At 67.2% G+C, this 15,956-nt stretch overlaps 2 protein-coding genes across 2 annotated transcripts; both read left to right on the top strand.

Moving 5' to 3' along the window:
• Positions 1-370: 370 nt before the first annotated feature.
• Positions 371-5,142, top strand: SYPL2 (synaptophysin like 2). Its single transcript, XM_075055322.1, has 6 exons — positions 371-542; positions 954-1,025; positions 2,573-2,697; positions 3,186-3,387; positions 3,478-3,669; positions 4,747-5,142. The coding sequence occupies exons 1-6, from the start codon at positions 492-494 to the stop codon at positions 4,870-4,872; spliced, it is 768 nt and encodes a 255-aa protein (XP_074911423.1). The 5' UTR covers positions 371-491; the 3' UTR covers positions 4,873-5,142.
• Positions 5,143-7,876: 2,734 nt separating this feature from the next.
• Positions 7,877-15,147, top strand: ATXN7L2 (ataxin 7 like 2). Its single transcript, XM_075056180.1, has 11 exons — positions 7,877-8,065; positions 9,590-9,664; positions 9,810-9,914; positions 10,109-10,298; positions 10,379-10,665; positions 11,483-11,565; positions 11,691-11,932; positions 12,032-12,212; positions 12,382-12,503; positions 13,132-13,978; positions 14,765-15,147. The coding sequence occupies exons 1-11, from the start codon at positions 7,930-7,932 to the stop codon at positions 14,777-14,779; spliced, it is 2,283 nt and encodes a 760-aa protein (XP_074912281.1). The 5' UTR covers positions 7,877-7,929; the 3' UTR covers positions 14,780-15,147.
• Positions 15,148-15,956: the final 809 nt, after the last annotated feature.

Here is a 15,956-nt window from a genome sequence, read left to right as displayed (position 1 = left end):
GGGGTTACCGGGGAGGGGGTGCCAGGGCAGAGACACCGGGATGCCCCAGGGTCCTCCGGGGCCGTGCCGGCGTCCAGCTCCCGGTGCGGTGCCGACAGCCCCGTTACCGGCCCCCGTCGGCTGTCGGCACCGCACCGGGAGCTGGACGCCGGCACGGCCCCGGGGCTCCCCGTCCCATTGCAGGGCCGAGGACCCCAGGGGGACTCACTGGGGGTCGGACGAGCCCCGGGACGGACGCACGGACACCCCCCCGGGTGGTGGGAGGGGGGCTGCCCATCCCGCTGTTGGCTGGCTCCGCGCTGGGCGGAGGGACCGGGGGCGGACCGGGGCTGGGGGCTGTCCCGGGGGTGTCCGGGGGCGGACCGGGGGGCCTTGCAGGGGGCGGGGCGGTGCTGCCAGCCCCGGGGGCTGTGGGGTTCCCGGTGGCGGCTCTGACAGCGGAGCGGTCCCAGCGGGCGGCGGAGGCAGCACCGACCGCCCCCGGCCCGGCCATGTCGGAGCCCGCCGCCCCCGCGGCCGGCGACAAAGGCCCCCGGCTCCAGGTAGGGCTCCGGTGCGTCCCCCCCCCCCCCCCCCCCACTCCCAGGTGCCCGGGGCAGTCTCCCGGTGCGGCGCCTCGGTGGCCCGGGGCAACTCCCGGTCTCCCCATGCAACCCCCGGTGCAGCCCCCGGTTCTCCCATGCAACTCCCGGTGCAGCGCCCCCCCGCCCCCCGCCCCGGTGTCCCGGTGCGACCCCCGGTGCAGCCTCCCACCGTCCCTCCGCTGTTCTGGTGCAGCAATCCGGTGTCCCGGTGCAGCCCCCTGCCCGGGACAACTCCCGTTGGAGCTCTCCGGTCCTCCGGTGTAGCCCCCCCTGTCCCCCGGAGCAGCCCCCGGTGCAGTCCCCCCGGTGCCCCGGAGCAGCCCCTGGTGCCGCCCCGGTGCCCCGGCTCCCGCTGCTCTCTCCCCGCAGGACCGCGTCCTGGGTGGGATGCGCTGGGGCCGCCTCCAGGAACCCCTGGGCTTCATCAAGGTGCTGGAATGGGTGAGTCCCCCCTCAGTGTGTGTCCCCCCCCCCATCCCGGGCCCGATCCCAGCACCGGCACCAGGACACCTCCACCCCCGCCCCGCCCCGGGCACAGCCCCTTCCCCAGCACCCCTGGGTGCTGGTCCCCTGGGACCCCTGCCCAGCCTTTTCCCCCCACCCCCAGATTTGGGGTGCCCCGCTGCTTTCTTAAAGCCCCCCCTTCAGGATGAGGGGACCGTGGAGACCTCCCTGCCCCTCCAGAGCCTCCCCCACCCTGGCAGCCCTAGGTGTGGGGACCCCATCCTGGGGGGGCTCCGGAGGAGGTGGGGTGCGGGGCCGCCTGGGTTCAGGCCACATGGCCCCCCCGGTGACCTTGAGCAGGTGGCTTTGCCCGGCCATGCCAGAAGGGACGGTGACATCGGGGTGCCGAGTCCCCGTCATTCCTACGGGCTCAGGGGGCACCGGGCGGGGTGGGTGGGTGGGGAAGGGGGACTGGGGGTCAGTGGTCCCCACGAGGGGACACCCTGGGGACGGGGGGGAGCCAAGCGCCCGCAGCCCCGTCCCCGTCCGGGCCGTGCCATGAATGGCTCCGGGATTGTATTTCAGGGCGGCATTTCTGCAGCACGGCCTCGCCGTGGCCGGGGGGCTCCCAGCCGGCCCCACACCCAGGTGCCAGCGCTGGGAAACTGAGGCACGGGGTGGGGGGCTTGGCCCCAGGGCACAAGGCCAGACCTGTTTGGGCATCTCCTGCCCGGAGGAGCCAGGTCAAGGGGGCTTTTCCCCCCATCCCATCTCTCTGCTTTGGATAATCCCACCCGGGCAGGCGCTGGGCACCCCCTGCCAGTGGGTTCACCGTGCAGGATCAGGCCCTGCGTGCAGACACCCCGAAGCCAAAAGGGTGAGGAAAATCCCTGGGGTGGCTGCCAGTGCTCCTGCTTTGACCCTTGGTGCCGCACGTGGGCCTGCCCATCCCCACGGCGTCAGGCCCGGCCACTCGGCTTCCCCCCTTCACCCGGCTGGATGCGGGAAGCCGTGAGCTCAGCTGGGATGAGTTGCCAGAAAACTATTTGGGAACAACATTTTCCCGGCACCCTCGGCCGGAGACAAGAGCAGCTCGGTGCCGAGGGCCGGGAAATGGCAGCGGCGGCTCCCCAGGGAGGGGGACCGATGGCGGCAGGGTGACCCCGGGGGTCCCACAACGGGGATGCTCCCGGCTTGCTGGAAACCTGCTCTGTCGCTCAGCACCATGCCTAAAATTAAGGGCGGGCCGGGGGGGGTTGGCCTTGCTGCCCCCCCCTGGAGCATCGCCCCCCTGTCGCTGCTGCTGCTGCCCCGTTTCATCCCCGGACGCAAGTGCCGGTGCCGGCAGCAGCCCCGGTGCTGGCGCACAAGGCCAACAGCTGCGGGATGGCAGCTCGCCCTGCACCACCGCGGCCGCCGTGACTCAGCACCGGGGGGTGCAAACCCCCGCTTGGGTGTATGCCACCCCAGGGTGGGGGGGGTCCCCAGGGTCTCAAGCTCCCCCCCTTCCCCTTGCCCCCCGACGCGCTGCTCCTCTCCCGTAGCTCTTCGCCATCTTTGCCTTCGGGGCCTGCGGCTCTTTCAGCGGCGAGACTGGGGCGACGGTGAAATGCGGCGGTGAAACCAAAGAGATGAGTGCCATTTCCGTCCAGTTCGGGTACCCCTTCAGGTGAGGGGGCACCGAGCCCGGACACCCCCCTGGAACCCATCCGGGCACCCAACGTGGCTCCACAGTGAGCCAGGGGGAACACGGGGTGCTGGGTTGGGGTTAAACCCCATCCCCACTGCTGGGACCCCCATGGGACCGCAGTCACGGTCCCTGTGGGCAGGGAAGCGCCGTGTCCAGCTGGGCACCCTCTGCACCCCCGGCACCGTGGGGCATCCCCCGGCTACGGGGGGAATCCTCATTAATCAGGAAAGACGAGGATGGAGCCGGGCCAGCCGTGCATGAGCCACAGTTTTAACCCCTTCCTTCAGCCACCTGCCCCATGCCAGGGCACTGGACTGCGGCAAAGGGTCCAGATTCCGACCCAGCAGCTGGTCTGTTCCTTCCGTCCCTGGGGGACCAACCCAGCGCAGTTATTTTGGGCTGGCAGAGCCATCCCCATTGTCCCCTCCATTCCCGGGTCACCCGACATCCCCCTCCTGTTCTCCCAGGTTATACCAGGTCCCCTTCGAGATGCCGGACTGCGAGGGCGAGTCAGAAACCCGCACCCTGCACCTCATCGGTGATTTCTCTGCTCCTGCTGAATTTTTTGTGACCCTGGGGGTCTTCTCCTTCCTCTACGCCATGGCGGCTCTGGTGCTTTACCTGCGCTTTCATTCCCTCTACGGCGAAAATAAGAAGCTCCCCTTTGCGGTAAGGCGGCTACATCCCTAAGCGGGGGGATGGATCCTGCACCGCTCTGCACCGGGGCCGCTGCTGAGCCCAGTGTCCCCATCCCGGCAGGATTTCTGTGTCACCGTCTGCTTCGCCTTCTTCTGGCTGGTGGCGGCAGCGGCGTGGGGCAAGGGGCTCACCGACGTGAAGGCGGCCACGCGGCCCGCCAGCCTCATCGCTGCCATGGCGGTCTGCCAGGGCCAGGACGTGGTCTGCAACGCCGGCACCACGCCGGCCATGGGGCTGGCCAACATCTCCGTGGTGAGAGCCGGGCACCGGTGCACACCGATGCACATGGGTTATAGGCACGCATGCATGCACGTATTCACACGTGGGCGTATATACAGGCATGTACACATGGGCACGTATATGTATTTATTTGCTTGGGGGAGACATTTATGATGCTTCAAGCAGAGCTAAGCAGCCCCCAGCCCTTGTGGGGGCACATGCACGTGCATGTATGCACACATGTGCACACACACACACGTGGATGCCTGTACATGCTTGCCAAGCCCATGCACATGAATGCGCACCCATGCATGTGCGTGTTCATGTGAAAATACACACGCACATGTGAACACACCGTGCACACAGGCATGTGCATGCATGCACACACATGGGCACGCACCCACGTACAGTCACACCTGCGAGCCCTCGTGCACGCACACGCATGCTGGATTCCTGAGCTCAGCTGGGAGAGGGCAGTGGAAACATGCACACACATGCTCCATGGCCATGGTGCTAACTCCCTGCTGGTCCCACAGGATATGGGACCCATCCTGCACCCCCATGAGACATCCCCCCCCCAGTCACAGGGGACCCCCATGCCGGGGTCGGCGGTGGTGATGCAGCCCCTGGCATGGGTGGTTGGGGTGCATGGAGTGCCCAAGGTGTATGAGGTGTACGGGGGATGCATGGGGTTCATGGGTTGCATGAGATGCATGGGGCACACAAGGTGTGTGGGTTGCATGAGGTGCATGGGGCACATGGGGTGCATTGGGTGCACAGGTTGCATGGGTTGCACGCATTGCGTCAGGTGCATGGGGTGCACAGGTTGCATGAAGGTGCATGGGGCTCATGGGGTGCATTGGGCGCGCAGGTTGCACAGGTTGTACATGTTGCATGAGGTACATGAGGTGCATGGGTTGCATGGGTTGCATGAGGTGCACGGGGCACATGGGGTGCATAAGGTGCACAGGGTGCATGGGGCGCGTGAGGTGCCTTGGGTGCACGGGTTGCAAGCACGAGGCGCAGGGGTCACACGGGGCGCGTGGGGCACTGGGGGCAGGGGCTCACCCACGGGTGCCCCCCGCCCGGGGCTCTCTCCTCTCCCCCCAGCTCTTTGGCTTCATCAACTTTCTGCTGTGGGCCGGGAACTGCTGGTTCGTGCTGAAGGAGACGTCGTGGCAGGCGCAGGCTGCGCCCGACAGTGCCGCCGAGCAGGGTGCCATCGACAAGCAGTAGCCACCCCGGGGGTCCCACCTGTCCCCCGGGACCTCGCGCCGGCCGCCAGCCCGGGGACGGGGTGTCGCTGGCCCCGGCGTTGGAGCCGCGGGGGCTACGGATGCTATGGGGGGGATGCATAAACCTGGGTAGGGGGCATTAACCGCCGCTGCCTGGCTGTATATAGGGGTCTGCGTAAGCCTGGGTGTCCCGTTCTGTATGGGGGGGCTCTATGTGTAACCCCAGGGTGTCCACGTCTGTATGGGGGGCGTATAAAAGTCCTGAGTACCAGCTCCATATAGGGGTGCGTATAACCCCTGATGTCTGGCTCTGTGTTGGGGCTATATATAACTCCTGGATGTCCTGCTCTGTATAAGGAGCTTTATATAGGGGGTATATACAACACCTGGATGTCCTGCTCCATGTAAGGGTATATACAACTCCTGGATGTCCTGCTCTGTATAAGGGTATACATAACACCTGGGTGTCCAGCTCTCTATAGGAATATATGTAAGTCCCAGGGGCCAGCTCTGTACAAGGGCTATATATAACCCCCAGGCATCCTGCTCTGCATAGGGGTAACTCCTGGTGTCGTGCTCTCTATAAGGGCACAGATAACCCCTGATGTCCAAAGGGGATATATAAGCCCTGGGTGCCCAGCTCTATATAGGGGCTGTATATAATCCTGGGTATCCAGCTCTATACAGGGAGTAACTAACACCCGTATAACTAAATACCTGCTGAGGTATAGGGCCTATATATAACCCCTGCCTGTCCAGCCCTATGTCGGGGGTATATGTAACCCCCGGGATTCCAGCGCCATATAGGGATAACCTCAGGTCCCCAGTCCTGTATAGGGGGTAAATTCAACGCCTGAGTCCCCAGCTCTGTATAGGGGCTATATGTCACCCCTGGCTGTTCAGCCCCATGTAGGGGGTATCTGTAACCCCTGAGAGTCCAGTTTTGTATTGGGGTAACCCCTGGTTCCCCAGCTCTGTATAGGGGGTGGATATAACCCGTGGCTGTCCAGCCCCATATAAGGGGTATATGTAACCCCTGGCTGTCTAGCCCTGTACAGGAATAACCCCAGGTCCCCAGCCCTGTATAGGGCATATATAGAGCCCCTGGGTCCCCAGCCCCACATAGTGGATATATATCTCCTCTGGCTGTGCAGTCATGTATAGGGATAACTCTGGGTCCCCAGTCCCCTATAGGGACTATATGTCACCCCCAGGTTCCCAGTCCCCTATAGGGACAGCCGGGGTCCCCAGTCCCCTATAGGGACTATATGTCACCCCCGGGTGCCCAGCCCCGTATAGGGATAACCCCGGGTCCCCAGCCCCCTATAGGGACTATGTATCGTCCCTGGGTCCCCAGTCCCCTATAGGGACTATGTATCGCCCCTGGGTCCCCAGTCCGCTATAGGGACTATATGTCACCCCAGGGTCCCCATCCCCGCATAGGGATCACCCTGGGTCCCCAGTCCTGCATAGGGATCACCCAGGGTCCCCAGTCCTCTATAGGGACTATGTGTGTGCCCCAGTCCCCAGTCCCCTATAGGGACTATATGTCGCCCCCGGGTCTCCAGCCTCATGTAGGGATCACCCAGGGTCCCCAGTCCCCTATAGGGACTATGTGTTGTCCCCGGGTCCCCAGTCCCCTATAAGGACTATATCTCGCCCCCGAGTGCCCAGCCCCTATAGGGATCACCCCGGGTCCCCAGTCCCCTTATAGGGACTATATGTCCCCCCTGGTCCCCAGTCCCCTATAGGGACTATATGTCGCCCGCAGGTTCCCAGTCCCCTATATGGATCACCCCGGGGTCCCCAGTCCCCTACAGGGACTATATGTCGCCCCCGGGTTCCCAGCCCCTATAGGGATCACCCCGGGTCCCCAGTCCCCTTATAGGGACTATATGTCCCTCCTGGTCCCCAGTCCCCTATAGGGACTATATGTCGCCCCCGGGTTCCCAGTCCCCTATAGGGATCACCCCGGGGTCCCCAGTCCGCTATAGGGACTATATGTCGCCCCCGGGTTCCCAGTCCCCTACAGGGACTATATGTCGCCCCCGGGTTCCCAGTCCCCTATAGGGATCACCCCGGGTCCCCAGTCCCCTATAGGGACTATATGTCCCCCCCGGGTTCCCAGTCCCCTATAGGGATCACCCCGGGGTCCCCAGTCCCCTATAGGGACTATATGTCGCCCGCAGGTTCCCAGTCCCCTATAGGGATCACCCCGGGGTCCCCAGTCCCCTATAGGGACTATATGTCGCCCGCAGGTTCCCAGTCCCCTATAGGGATCACCCCGGGGTCCCCAGTCCGCTATAGGGACTATATGTCGCCCCCGGGTTCCCAGTCCCCTACAGGGACTATATGTCGCCCCCGGGTTCCCAGTCCCCTATAGGGATCACCCCGGGGTCCCCAGTCCCCTATAGGGACTATATGTCGCCCGCAGGTTCCCAGTCCCCTATAGGGATCACCCCGGGGTCCCCAGTCCGCTATAGGGACTATATGTCGCCCCCGGGTTCCCAGTCCCCTACAGGGACTATATGTCGCCCCCGGGTTCCCAGTCCCCTATAGGGATCACCCCGGGTCCCCAGTCCCCTATAGGGACTCTATGTCGCCCCCGGGTTCCCAGTCCCCTATAGGGATCACCCCGGGGTCCCCAGTCCCCTATAGGGACTATGTGTCGCCCCCGGGTTCCCAGCCCCTATAGGGATCACCCCGGGTCCCCAGTCCCCTACAGGGACTATATGTCCCCCCCGGTCCCCAGTCCCCTATAGGGACTATACGTCGCCCCCGGGTGCCCAGCCCCGTGCGGGGATCACCGCGGGTCCCCCGCCCGGCAGAGCGGTGTAGGGACCCCCCAGCCCGTCCACAGCAGCGGTCGTCCCGGGACGGCGGCGGTGCGGGGCAGCCCGCGGGCGGGGCGGAGCGGGCCGGGGCGGGCGGCGGGACTACACCGCCCGTGGTGCCGCGGGGCGGGCGGGGGCGCGCGGCGCATGCGCGGGGGTGCGCGGGGCGGGGGCGGCGGCGGCGGTGGCGGCGGGGGGGGCGCGCTCCCGCGGCGGCGGCGGCGATGGCGGCGCGTGGGCGCGCGGCGGCGGCGATGGCGGCGGCGGCGGCGGCGGAGCGGCGGCTGCCCAGCCTCGACGAGTTCGCGGGACAGAGCTGGAGCGCCTGGGTGGAGCGGGCCGGGCCGCCGGCCGAGCCGGGTGAGGGGCGGCGGCGGCGGCGGCGGGCGGGGGGGCTGGGGGGGTTGCCGCGAACGGAGCCGCGCCCGCCGCCCCCCCCCACCTCCCCCCCCCCCCCCCCCCCCCCGCCACCCCGGTCCTAGCGCCGCCGCGCGGTAGGCGGAGAGAGCGGGCGCCCCGCAACGGGCAGCCGGTACCGGGAATTGGGCATCCTGCACCGGGAACCCGGCAGCGGGAAGCGGGAGCTCCGCACCGGGCACCGACAACCGGGCACTCTGCACCGGGCATCCCAGTCTGGTCACTGGGAGCCCTGTGCCCGTTACTGGGAGCCAGCTACCGGGTGCCTCATCCCGGGTGCCAGATACCCCCGGGTGCAGTGGGCACTGGGTGGCCCAGACTGGGAACCAGTTGCTGCCGTTAGCCCGGACTGGGCAGAGGGCACCGGCTGCCCCAGACCAGCCACTGGGAACCAGGCGGTGAGTACCGGGTGCCCCAGGCAGGGAACTGGGCATCACATGCTGGGCACTGGGATACCCTATGCTGGGAACTGGGCGCTGCGCGCTGGGAACCAGGTGCCCTGTACTGGGGAGCTGGACGGTGCCCCAGTGGACTCTGCACGCCCGGACCAGGTACGCCAGCGTGGGCGCTGCCCTACTGGTGCCCCATGTCACGGCTGAGATGGGACCAGCCAGCTGGCGGACACGGCGTGGGCTCTCGGCACGGTTGGATGGGGCATGGGCACTCCTGGCATGGCTGTGCCTAGCTGGGCACCCAGTATGGCACGGCCAGATGGGACTAGGTGCCCAGTATGGCACGGCCAGACAGGACTGCATATCCAGTATGGTATGGCTGGATGGGACTGGGCACCCAGTATGGCATGGCTGGACGGGACTGGGCACCTGGTATGGCATGGCCTGATAGGACTGGGGATGGACTGGGCACCCAGTATGGCACAGCTGGACAGCACTGGGTGCCCAGTATAGCACTGCTGGATGGCACTGGGCACCCAGTATCGCACAGCTGGCCAGGACACCGTCACTGCTGGCCTGGTGGACACTGTTCCCCCGCAGCAGAGCCTGATGCAGCCAGCTGGGGCTGGGACACCTGCCAGGCATGGCCAGTGAGGATGCCGGCTGCAGGGCCATGGTTGGATGGGGACCGGGGTGTCCCCAGGGGTGTCCCCGGGGTGTCCCCTGGGTAGTGGGGGCTGACACCGGTCACATCCCAGCTGTGGGATGTCCCCAGGAGCGCCTGCACCCCGCTGGCGGTGGGCTATTGGCAGGGTCTGGCAGGGGGTGGTGGGATGGGGACCTCGGAGGCGATGGCACGCCATGGGGCCAACCCTGATCCCAGGATGGATCTGTCCCTCTCATCTAATTTTAGCCGGTTTAATTGTTCGGGGAGTGCTGGCGGCGTTTGATGGCCGGGAGCGGCGGCGCTGCCGGCGGCGAGGACTTGGCACCTGCACCTGATGCTGGATGTAGCCAGGGGAAGCCGGGACTGTCCTCGTGCCGGCCACTGCTGATGAGGTTTTGTTTCTGGCAGGATCAGGGTCGGAGCTCGAGGAGAGTGGGAAGAGCAGCGGCAAGAAACTGGACGCCATGACCCTGATTAAGGAAGGTAAGCTCCCTCCTTTGGGGAGAGAACCTGGTGTTTTGGGGCTGTGCTTGCCTTCCAGCTGGGACCCTCAGGCCGTGATGCTTCCCACGGCACCGAGACCCGGTGAGAGCCGTGCTGCGCTGCTCACCGAACTCTCGCCCTGCAGACATGAACATCTTTGGCCACTGCCCGGCGCATGACGAGTTTTACCTGGTGGTTTGCAACCACTGCAGCCAGGTGGTGAAGCCCCAGGCCTTCCAGAAGCACTGCGGTGAGCCGGGGCGGTGGGGGGGCTCCGGGCATGGCTATCCTCCCACCACAACATCCCCTCCGGCATCGGGAGGGACAGGGGAAGGCAGCTGTGCTGGCAGAGCCCAGGGTTGGGGGGCTCACGGCAGTGGGACCCTCGGTGTGGGCTAACAGCAGGCTTTCCCCCCACCACCCCATCCCACCCTGTCCCGGCAGAACGCCGCCACGGCCCCCTCAGCAAGCTGTATGCCCGCGCCGCCGCCGCCAAGTGCCACGTCGCCGTCAACGGGCAGCCGGCAGCCGGCGGGACCCCCGGTGCGGCCAAGGTGCTGCGGGAGAAGCCCCCAGGTGCCCGTGGGCGAGTCCAGCCCCTGCCTGAGCGACCGGACAAGGACAACAACCTCTGGTGAGTGCCAGGACAGGCAGCTTGGCTCCTTCTCTGCCACAGGGCCGCTCTGACACCCCCCCACCAAATTCTCTCCCCAGCTTGTTCGTGCCCGTGGTCAACCTGGAGAAGATCCCCAGCATCCCCAAACCGGATGGGCACGGGATCAAGGTGCCCCCCAAAGCCGTACCCACCAACTCCAAGGAACCCCTGGGGAAACCCGCCACCGCCGCGGTGCCGAAAGAGCCCCCGGTGTCGGCCGGGGTCGGGGGGGATTCGGCGATGCCCGCCGACGGCCCCGGGTGCAAACCGGAGAGCGCGCCCGCCCCGGGGGAGAAGGACGCGGGCGCCTCCAAGCCGCCCCCCAGGTCCCACAAGAAGCTGGCGCGTGAGTCCCCCTTTCCTTGCCGGCGACGGGGTGGGGGCGGCAGGTCAGTGCCGCACGGCACCGGATCCCGGCGCGGCATCCCGGTCCCGTTATTTCGGTGGCCGGGTCTGGCAGCGGGGTAGGTACCGAGGGGGCATCTCCCACCTCTCCTCCTGAATCTGGAGGAGCCGTGCCCTGACCCCAGCTCCGTTCACCCGGCAGGTTTAGGGTCTCTGCCCGCGGTGCCAGCTGGCCCGGAGGAACGGCGGCGGCGGCGTGCGGCAAGAGCGTGAGCCAGGGTTCAACCCCCCCCGCCCTTGAATCCCCCCCCAGATATGGGAATCGGACAGATGCCACGGTGCTCGTGGGCACTCTTGGGCGACAGTGAGCGATGCCATTAGCAGAACCCAGGCTGGGGGTGAAAGGGGGGGCTCGCCCTGGGGAGGGGGCAAAAAGGGGGGGGCCAGGAGATGGTGGCCCCCCCCCGCCCCACAGAGGGTGACTCTGGGGACTTTTGTTCACCCCCGCCTCCCTGCTCAGAGTGGGGATGCTGTGGCCTCTTGCTCCGAGGAGGGGGGATCTCCATCTCCAGCCCTGGCTGGGATAGGTTGGGGTGACCCCCGCAGAGCCCCCCCACCATGGCCAGCCAGCAGCGGTCCTGGTGAGGCTGTGCCCCCCTGCCGCTGCCGCCACTCTCATCCTGCCATCCACACCGGTGGAAACCTCAACTGGGGTCGGACGTTGGGGCGGGGGGGGCAAAGCACTTGTTCCCCCCCCCCCCAATACAGCTCGGGACCCCGGCCCCCCCCGGCATCCCGCTGCCTTCCTCTGCCCGCAGGCAAGGAGTGCGACCTGAACAGGCAGTGCGGCGTTCTCAACCCCGACACCAAGAAGATCTGCACCCGCTTGCTGACCTGCAAGGTAGCGGGATGCCGGGGTGGTGGTGGGGGGACACCATCATCCTGCCCAGGGGTTTTTGGGGGGGGGGGTGCCAGCGGGTATTTTCTTACCCCCCCCGACCCCCTCCCCGCTGTCGCCCGGCACAGATCCACTCGGTTCACCAACGCCGCGAGGTGCAGGGTCGGGCCAAGGACTTTGACGTGCTGGTGGCCGAGCTGAAGGCCAGCTCCCGCAAGGGCGAGTCCCCGAAGGAGAGGAGCCCCCCCGGGAAGGAACCGCTGCCCCCCTCCCAGCAGGACCCCTCCTCGCTGCCACAGCCCCCCGCCGGCCCCCCCAGCACCTCTCCCTGCCGAGCCAAGCCACCCCACTCCCACTGCCCGCTCCCCAGGTGAGGACCCTGGCATCTGGGTGGCGGGGGGATGACGACACCCCCCATATCGGGTACCCCAAAAATCTCTCACCGCCCCCGCCCCCCTCTGTGGTGCAGGGCCCGGCTTTCCTCCGACAGCGACCCCGAGGACACGCCGGCTGCCTCCGGGGAAGGGGGCACGGGGGTGTTCCCTTTCCCCCTGCCCAAGGCGGGCAGCCGGGTGTCGAGCGAGGAGAGCGAGGAGGAGGGGGGTGAGGAGCCCCCCCGCCCCCCCACGCGCCCGCCACGACCCCAGGCGGTGAGTGAGGGGACCCCGGGGTGGGTTGGGGACCCCCCAGCCCTGCCGTCAGCCCACCCACCTGTATCCCGCTGCTGGCCCCGTGCTGCGTGGGATGCTCTGGGTGGGGGGCTTGGGGGGGGGGCCATGCTGACTGTGTCATATGTGTGTGTGTGTGTCCCCGCCCCAGTTCTGCACCTTTGGGAGCCGCCTGGTCAGCCCGGGCTGTTACGTCTTCAACCGGCGGCTCGACCGCTTCTGCTCGGCGCTGGGCTCCATGCTGGAGCGGCACCTCAGCTCCCACATGTGGAGGTGAGGGGGGGGGCAGCGGGTCCTGGGGGGTGCTGTTGGGTGCCAGGTTTGCCCTCCCTGGGGTCCCAGCATGGCATGGAGTGGGGTGTACCTGAACGTGGGGGGCAAGGATGGGAGCGGGGATTTGAGGGGGGTCCCATCTCGCATCTCCCCACCTGAATTGGGGGGGACGTGGCAGGGGTCAGGGATCAGAGCGGGGATCTGAGGGGGGGGGGTGTCCCGTCTCACCCCTCCCACCTGAATCAGGGAGGATGTGGCAGGGGGCAGGGATGGGAGCAGGGATCTGGGGGGGCCCCGTCTCAACCCTCCCCACCTAAATTGGGAGGGAGGTGTTGGGAGGCTGGGATGGGAGCATGGATTTGGGGGGGTCCCATCTCACCCCTCCCTAACTAAAGTGGGAGGATGTGGTGGGGGGCAGGGATGGGAGTGGCGATTTGGGGGGGCTCCGTCTCAACCCTCCCCACCTGAATCGGGCGATGTGGTGGGGGGCAGGGATGGGAGCAGGGATGTGGGGATGGTGTCCCATCTCACCCCTCCCTACTTGAATCAGGGGGGAGGTAGTGGCGTGCAGGGATGGGAGCAGGGATTTGGGGGGGCCCCATCTCACCCTTCCCCTCCCCTCCCGCAGGAAGATCCCTCCGGCTGCCGAGCCACCTCTCCACACACCCCCGGCCCCCCCCAGCCCTACCACCCCTCCCTGCGGCCCAGCCGCCTCGACCCCCTCACCCCCCACACGGACCTCGTCATCATCGGCGGCCCCCCCCGGCACCCGGGAGGGCCGGGTCCCCGCCAGCCTCAACTACACGGTGGGGTCCCCCCACGCAGCAGCCGCCTGCAGCCAGCCGGAGTGCGGGGGGGGCGGCAGCCAGTCCATCACCTCCCCGCTGCCGGCCAACATCCCCTCGCCCTCCTTCAGCAAGTTGCCTTCCACCAAGGCCAGCAAATCTTCCCGAGCCCGGGAAGCGGTCGGTGGGACGGATCCGGATACCCGCAAACGGAAGCCCCCTCTGGCCGCCGGTGGCCCCCCCTATAAACGGACCTGTTTGGGGGACGGGGTCAAAAGCAAAAACACCGGCTGCCAGGTTTCGGCCCCCCCCGGCAAGACGAAACTCACCCCTCCGGGTTGCCCGGCTTCTTCCTCCACCGCTGTCCTCAATGGTGCAACGCGGGTGAAACGGCTCGCCCCCCCGGACTGCCGCGGCCCCCCCAGTGCCGCCGCCGTGGACCCCCGAAGCTCACCACTGCATGGAGCGGGGTTGCCACCGCCACCGCCCCCCCGTTGTATCTCCGAGGACGAGGTCAAGAAGCGCAAGAACGCGGCCACGTACTGCCGGCCTGTCAAACCCAAGCCTGCGCCCCCCCTGCCCGGCCCACTGCCGCCCCCGGGCTCGGCCCCCCCCGACTCGGGCAGCTCTGTCCGCAGGAAGAAGCCGGGGACCCCCCTGGGCTTCGAGGAGAAGCGGAGCGCCCTGAAGGTAGGGCTGAGATGGGTGGGGGTTGTGCTGGGGGGGGTCCCTGCTGAGATGGGGGGGTGGGAGTGGGTGTTTGGGGTGCTCCTGGGGGTGCAGAGCAGTGGAAGGGTGTGAGGCAGCAAAATGAGGAGCCCCCCCAGGGCTACCAGCACCCACAGGGGACAAGGTGGGACCACCTTCTCCCAGGGCTTGGGGCTGCCTGTGTGCACCCATGAGGGACACCCTGGTCCTGGGGGGGGACGCACCCCAGGGATACCATGGCTCCAGGTGGGGGATGGCATGGGAACCCTCTGGGGATACCCATGCCCCAGGTGAGGAACACCAAGGGAACCCTCTGGGTCCCCCCTGGCCTTGAGTAGGGGACACTGGGGGACACCGTGGTCTTGGGTCTTTGGGTCGTGGGTGGTGGATGCAGTGGGGACCCTCTGGGGACACCGTGGCTCTGGGTGGAGGGCACCATGGGGACCTTCTGGGCCACCCCCATCCCAGGTGGGGGACACCATGGGGACCCTCTGAGTACCTCCTGGCCCCAAGTAGGGGACACTGGTCTTGGGTCCTGGGACATCCTGGTTGTGGATGGTGGATGCTGTGGGGACCCTCTGGGGACATCCTAACCCTGGGTGGGGGAGGAGGTGGGGACCCTCTGGGGGCACACTCATCCATCGCGGGGGATGCTCCCTCTGGGGACACCCTAACCTGATCGGGGGACACCGTGGGCCCAGGGTCTCTGCCACCCCCCTGTCCGCGGGGTCAGTCCCCACGGCTGACCCAGCATCTCCTCTCCCGCAGTCCAAAGCCCATTAACGGAGGGGCCACCGGGGCCACCCCCCCACTGGGCACAGGTGTCCCCCCACGTCCCTCCACCATGGGCGTGAGGAAGCCCCCACCAGAAAATGCCGAAAAGCTGACGAAGGGGGGGGCAAAAAAAAAGCCCAGAACCCCGTAAAGGAAACAAAAAGAAGAAGGAAAAAACCAACCTCCAGAAAAATACCTCAAGACTCTCAGTTCTGTTCTCTTGCTGCTAAACCAGCCCCCGGGAGAGGAGGCGGCCGCGGCCGGGGGAGTCCCGGCACAGGACTGGCCACCGGGCCACCACCGGGCCACCACGGCGGCCGCTGCCGGCCGCGGATATTTATAAGAATTACTATTGCTGTTTTTTGTTTCTTTTTTTTTAAAAAAAAAAGAAAGAAAAAAAAAAAAAGCCAAGTAGTGCAGAAGGTGGGGAGGGGGCCTGGCTGTGTCCTGGGGGTCCCCGTAGTGTTTGGGGACCGTGGGGTGTCCCCAAAAGCCCTGCGAGGGCAGAGCAGGGGCTGGGGTGTCCCCAGGTCGCGGGGGAGGGGGCAGGGATGGGGTGTCCCCCCAGGGACAGGGATGTCATCCCGGTGGCCCTGGCTCCCCCCGCGGGGACGGGGAGGGGGTGTCCCCAGGAGCCCCGCAGGGACGGGGGGGCGTCGTCCCCCTCCCCCGCCATCAGTGTCCTCTGCGGACCGGCAAGCCCCGCCCACCGTCCGCATGGCCACGCCCCAGCAGGTAAGGCCCCACCCCCGCCGGTATGACCCCGCCCCGAGGGGAGATGGATGGGGGGGCAGTAGGGAGGGAGGGGTGCTGGGGGTCCTTGGGGGGGGCAGCGGGGTGGGAGAGGTACAGGGGACTGGGGGGGGACACACACACACACACGCACCATAACGGTTGGTGGGCTGCTGGTGTGGGGACCAGAGGGGCTCAGTGGGGTGCTGGGGGGGGGTCAGTGGGGTGCTGGGGACCAGAGGGGCTCTGAGGGGTGCTGGCAGGGGATCAATGGGGTGGGGGGCGAGCACGGGGTGGCTGCACAGAAGCCCCCTCCCAGCACAGCCTGATCGGGATGGGGTCAGCATCGGCTGGGCCTTGGGGTGGGCACACAGGGGGGTGACCAGGGTGCTGGGGTGAGCCCCCCCCCTCCCCCAAACCCCTTGCTACCCCAGCCCTCCCGTGCACCGCCCCC

Source organism: Buteo buteo, chromosome 23 (assembly GCF_964188355.1).
Source record: "Buteo buteo chromosome 23, bButBut1.hap1.1, whole genome shotgun sequence".
Taxonomy (NCBI): domain Eukaryota; kingdom Metazoa; phylum Chordata; class Aves; order Accipitriformes; family Accipitridae; genus Buteo; species Buteo buteo.
Note: the sequence above shows the minus strand (reverse complement) of the source record. Positions and strands in the feature narration are given on the sequence as shown.

Bases quoted from the DNA above. Each gene is read 5' to 3' on its own strand.
- SYPL2 (XM_075055322.1), top strand. From the start codon at position 492: ATGTCGGAGCCCGCCGCCCCCGCGGCCGGCGACAAAGGCCCCCGGCTC. The intron at 543-953 runs GTAGGGCTCCGG...CTCTCCCCGCAG, and splicing joins ACAAAGGCCCCCGGCTCCAG to GACCGCGTCCTGGGTGGGAT. The intron at 3,388-3,477 runs GTAAGGCGGCTA...CCATCCCGGCAG, and splicing joins ATAAGAAGCTCCCCTTTGCG to GATTTCTGTGTCACCGTCTG.
- ATXN7L2 (XM_075056180.1), top strand. From the start codon at position 7,930: ATGGCGGCGCGTGGGCGCGCGGCGGCGGCGATGGCGGCGGCGGCGGCG. The intron at 9,915-10,108 runs GTGAGCCGGGGC...CTGTCCCGGCAG, and splicing joins GGCCTTCCAGAAGCACTGCG to AACGCCGCCACGGCCCCCTC. The intron at 12,213-12,381 runs GTGAGTGAGGGG...TCCCCGCCCCAG, and splicing joins GCCCGCCACGACCCCAGGCG to TTCTGCACCTTTGGGAGCCG.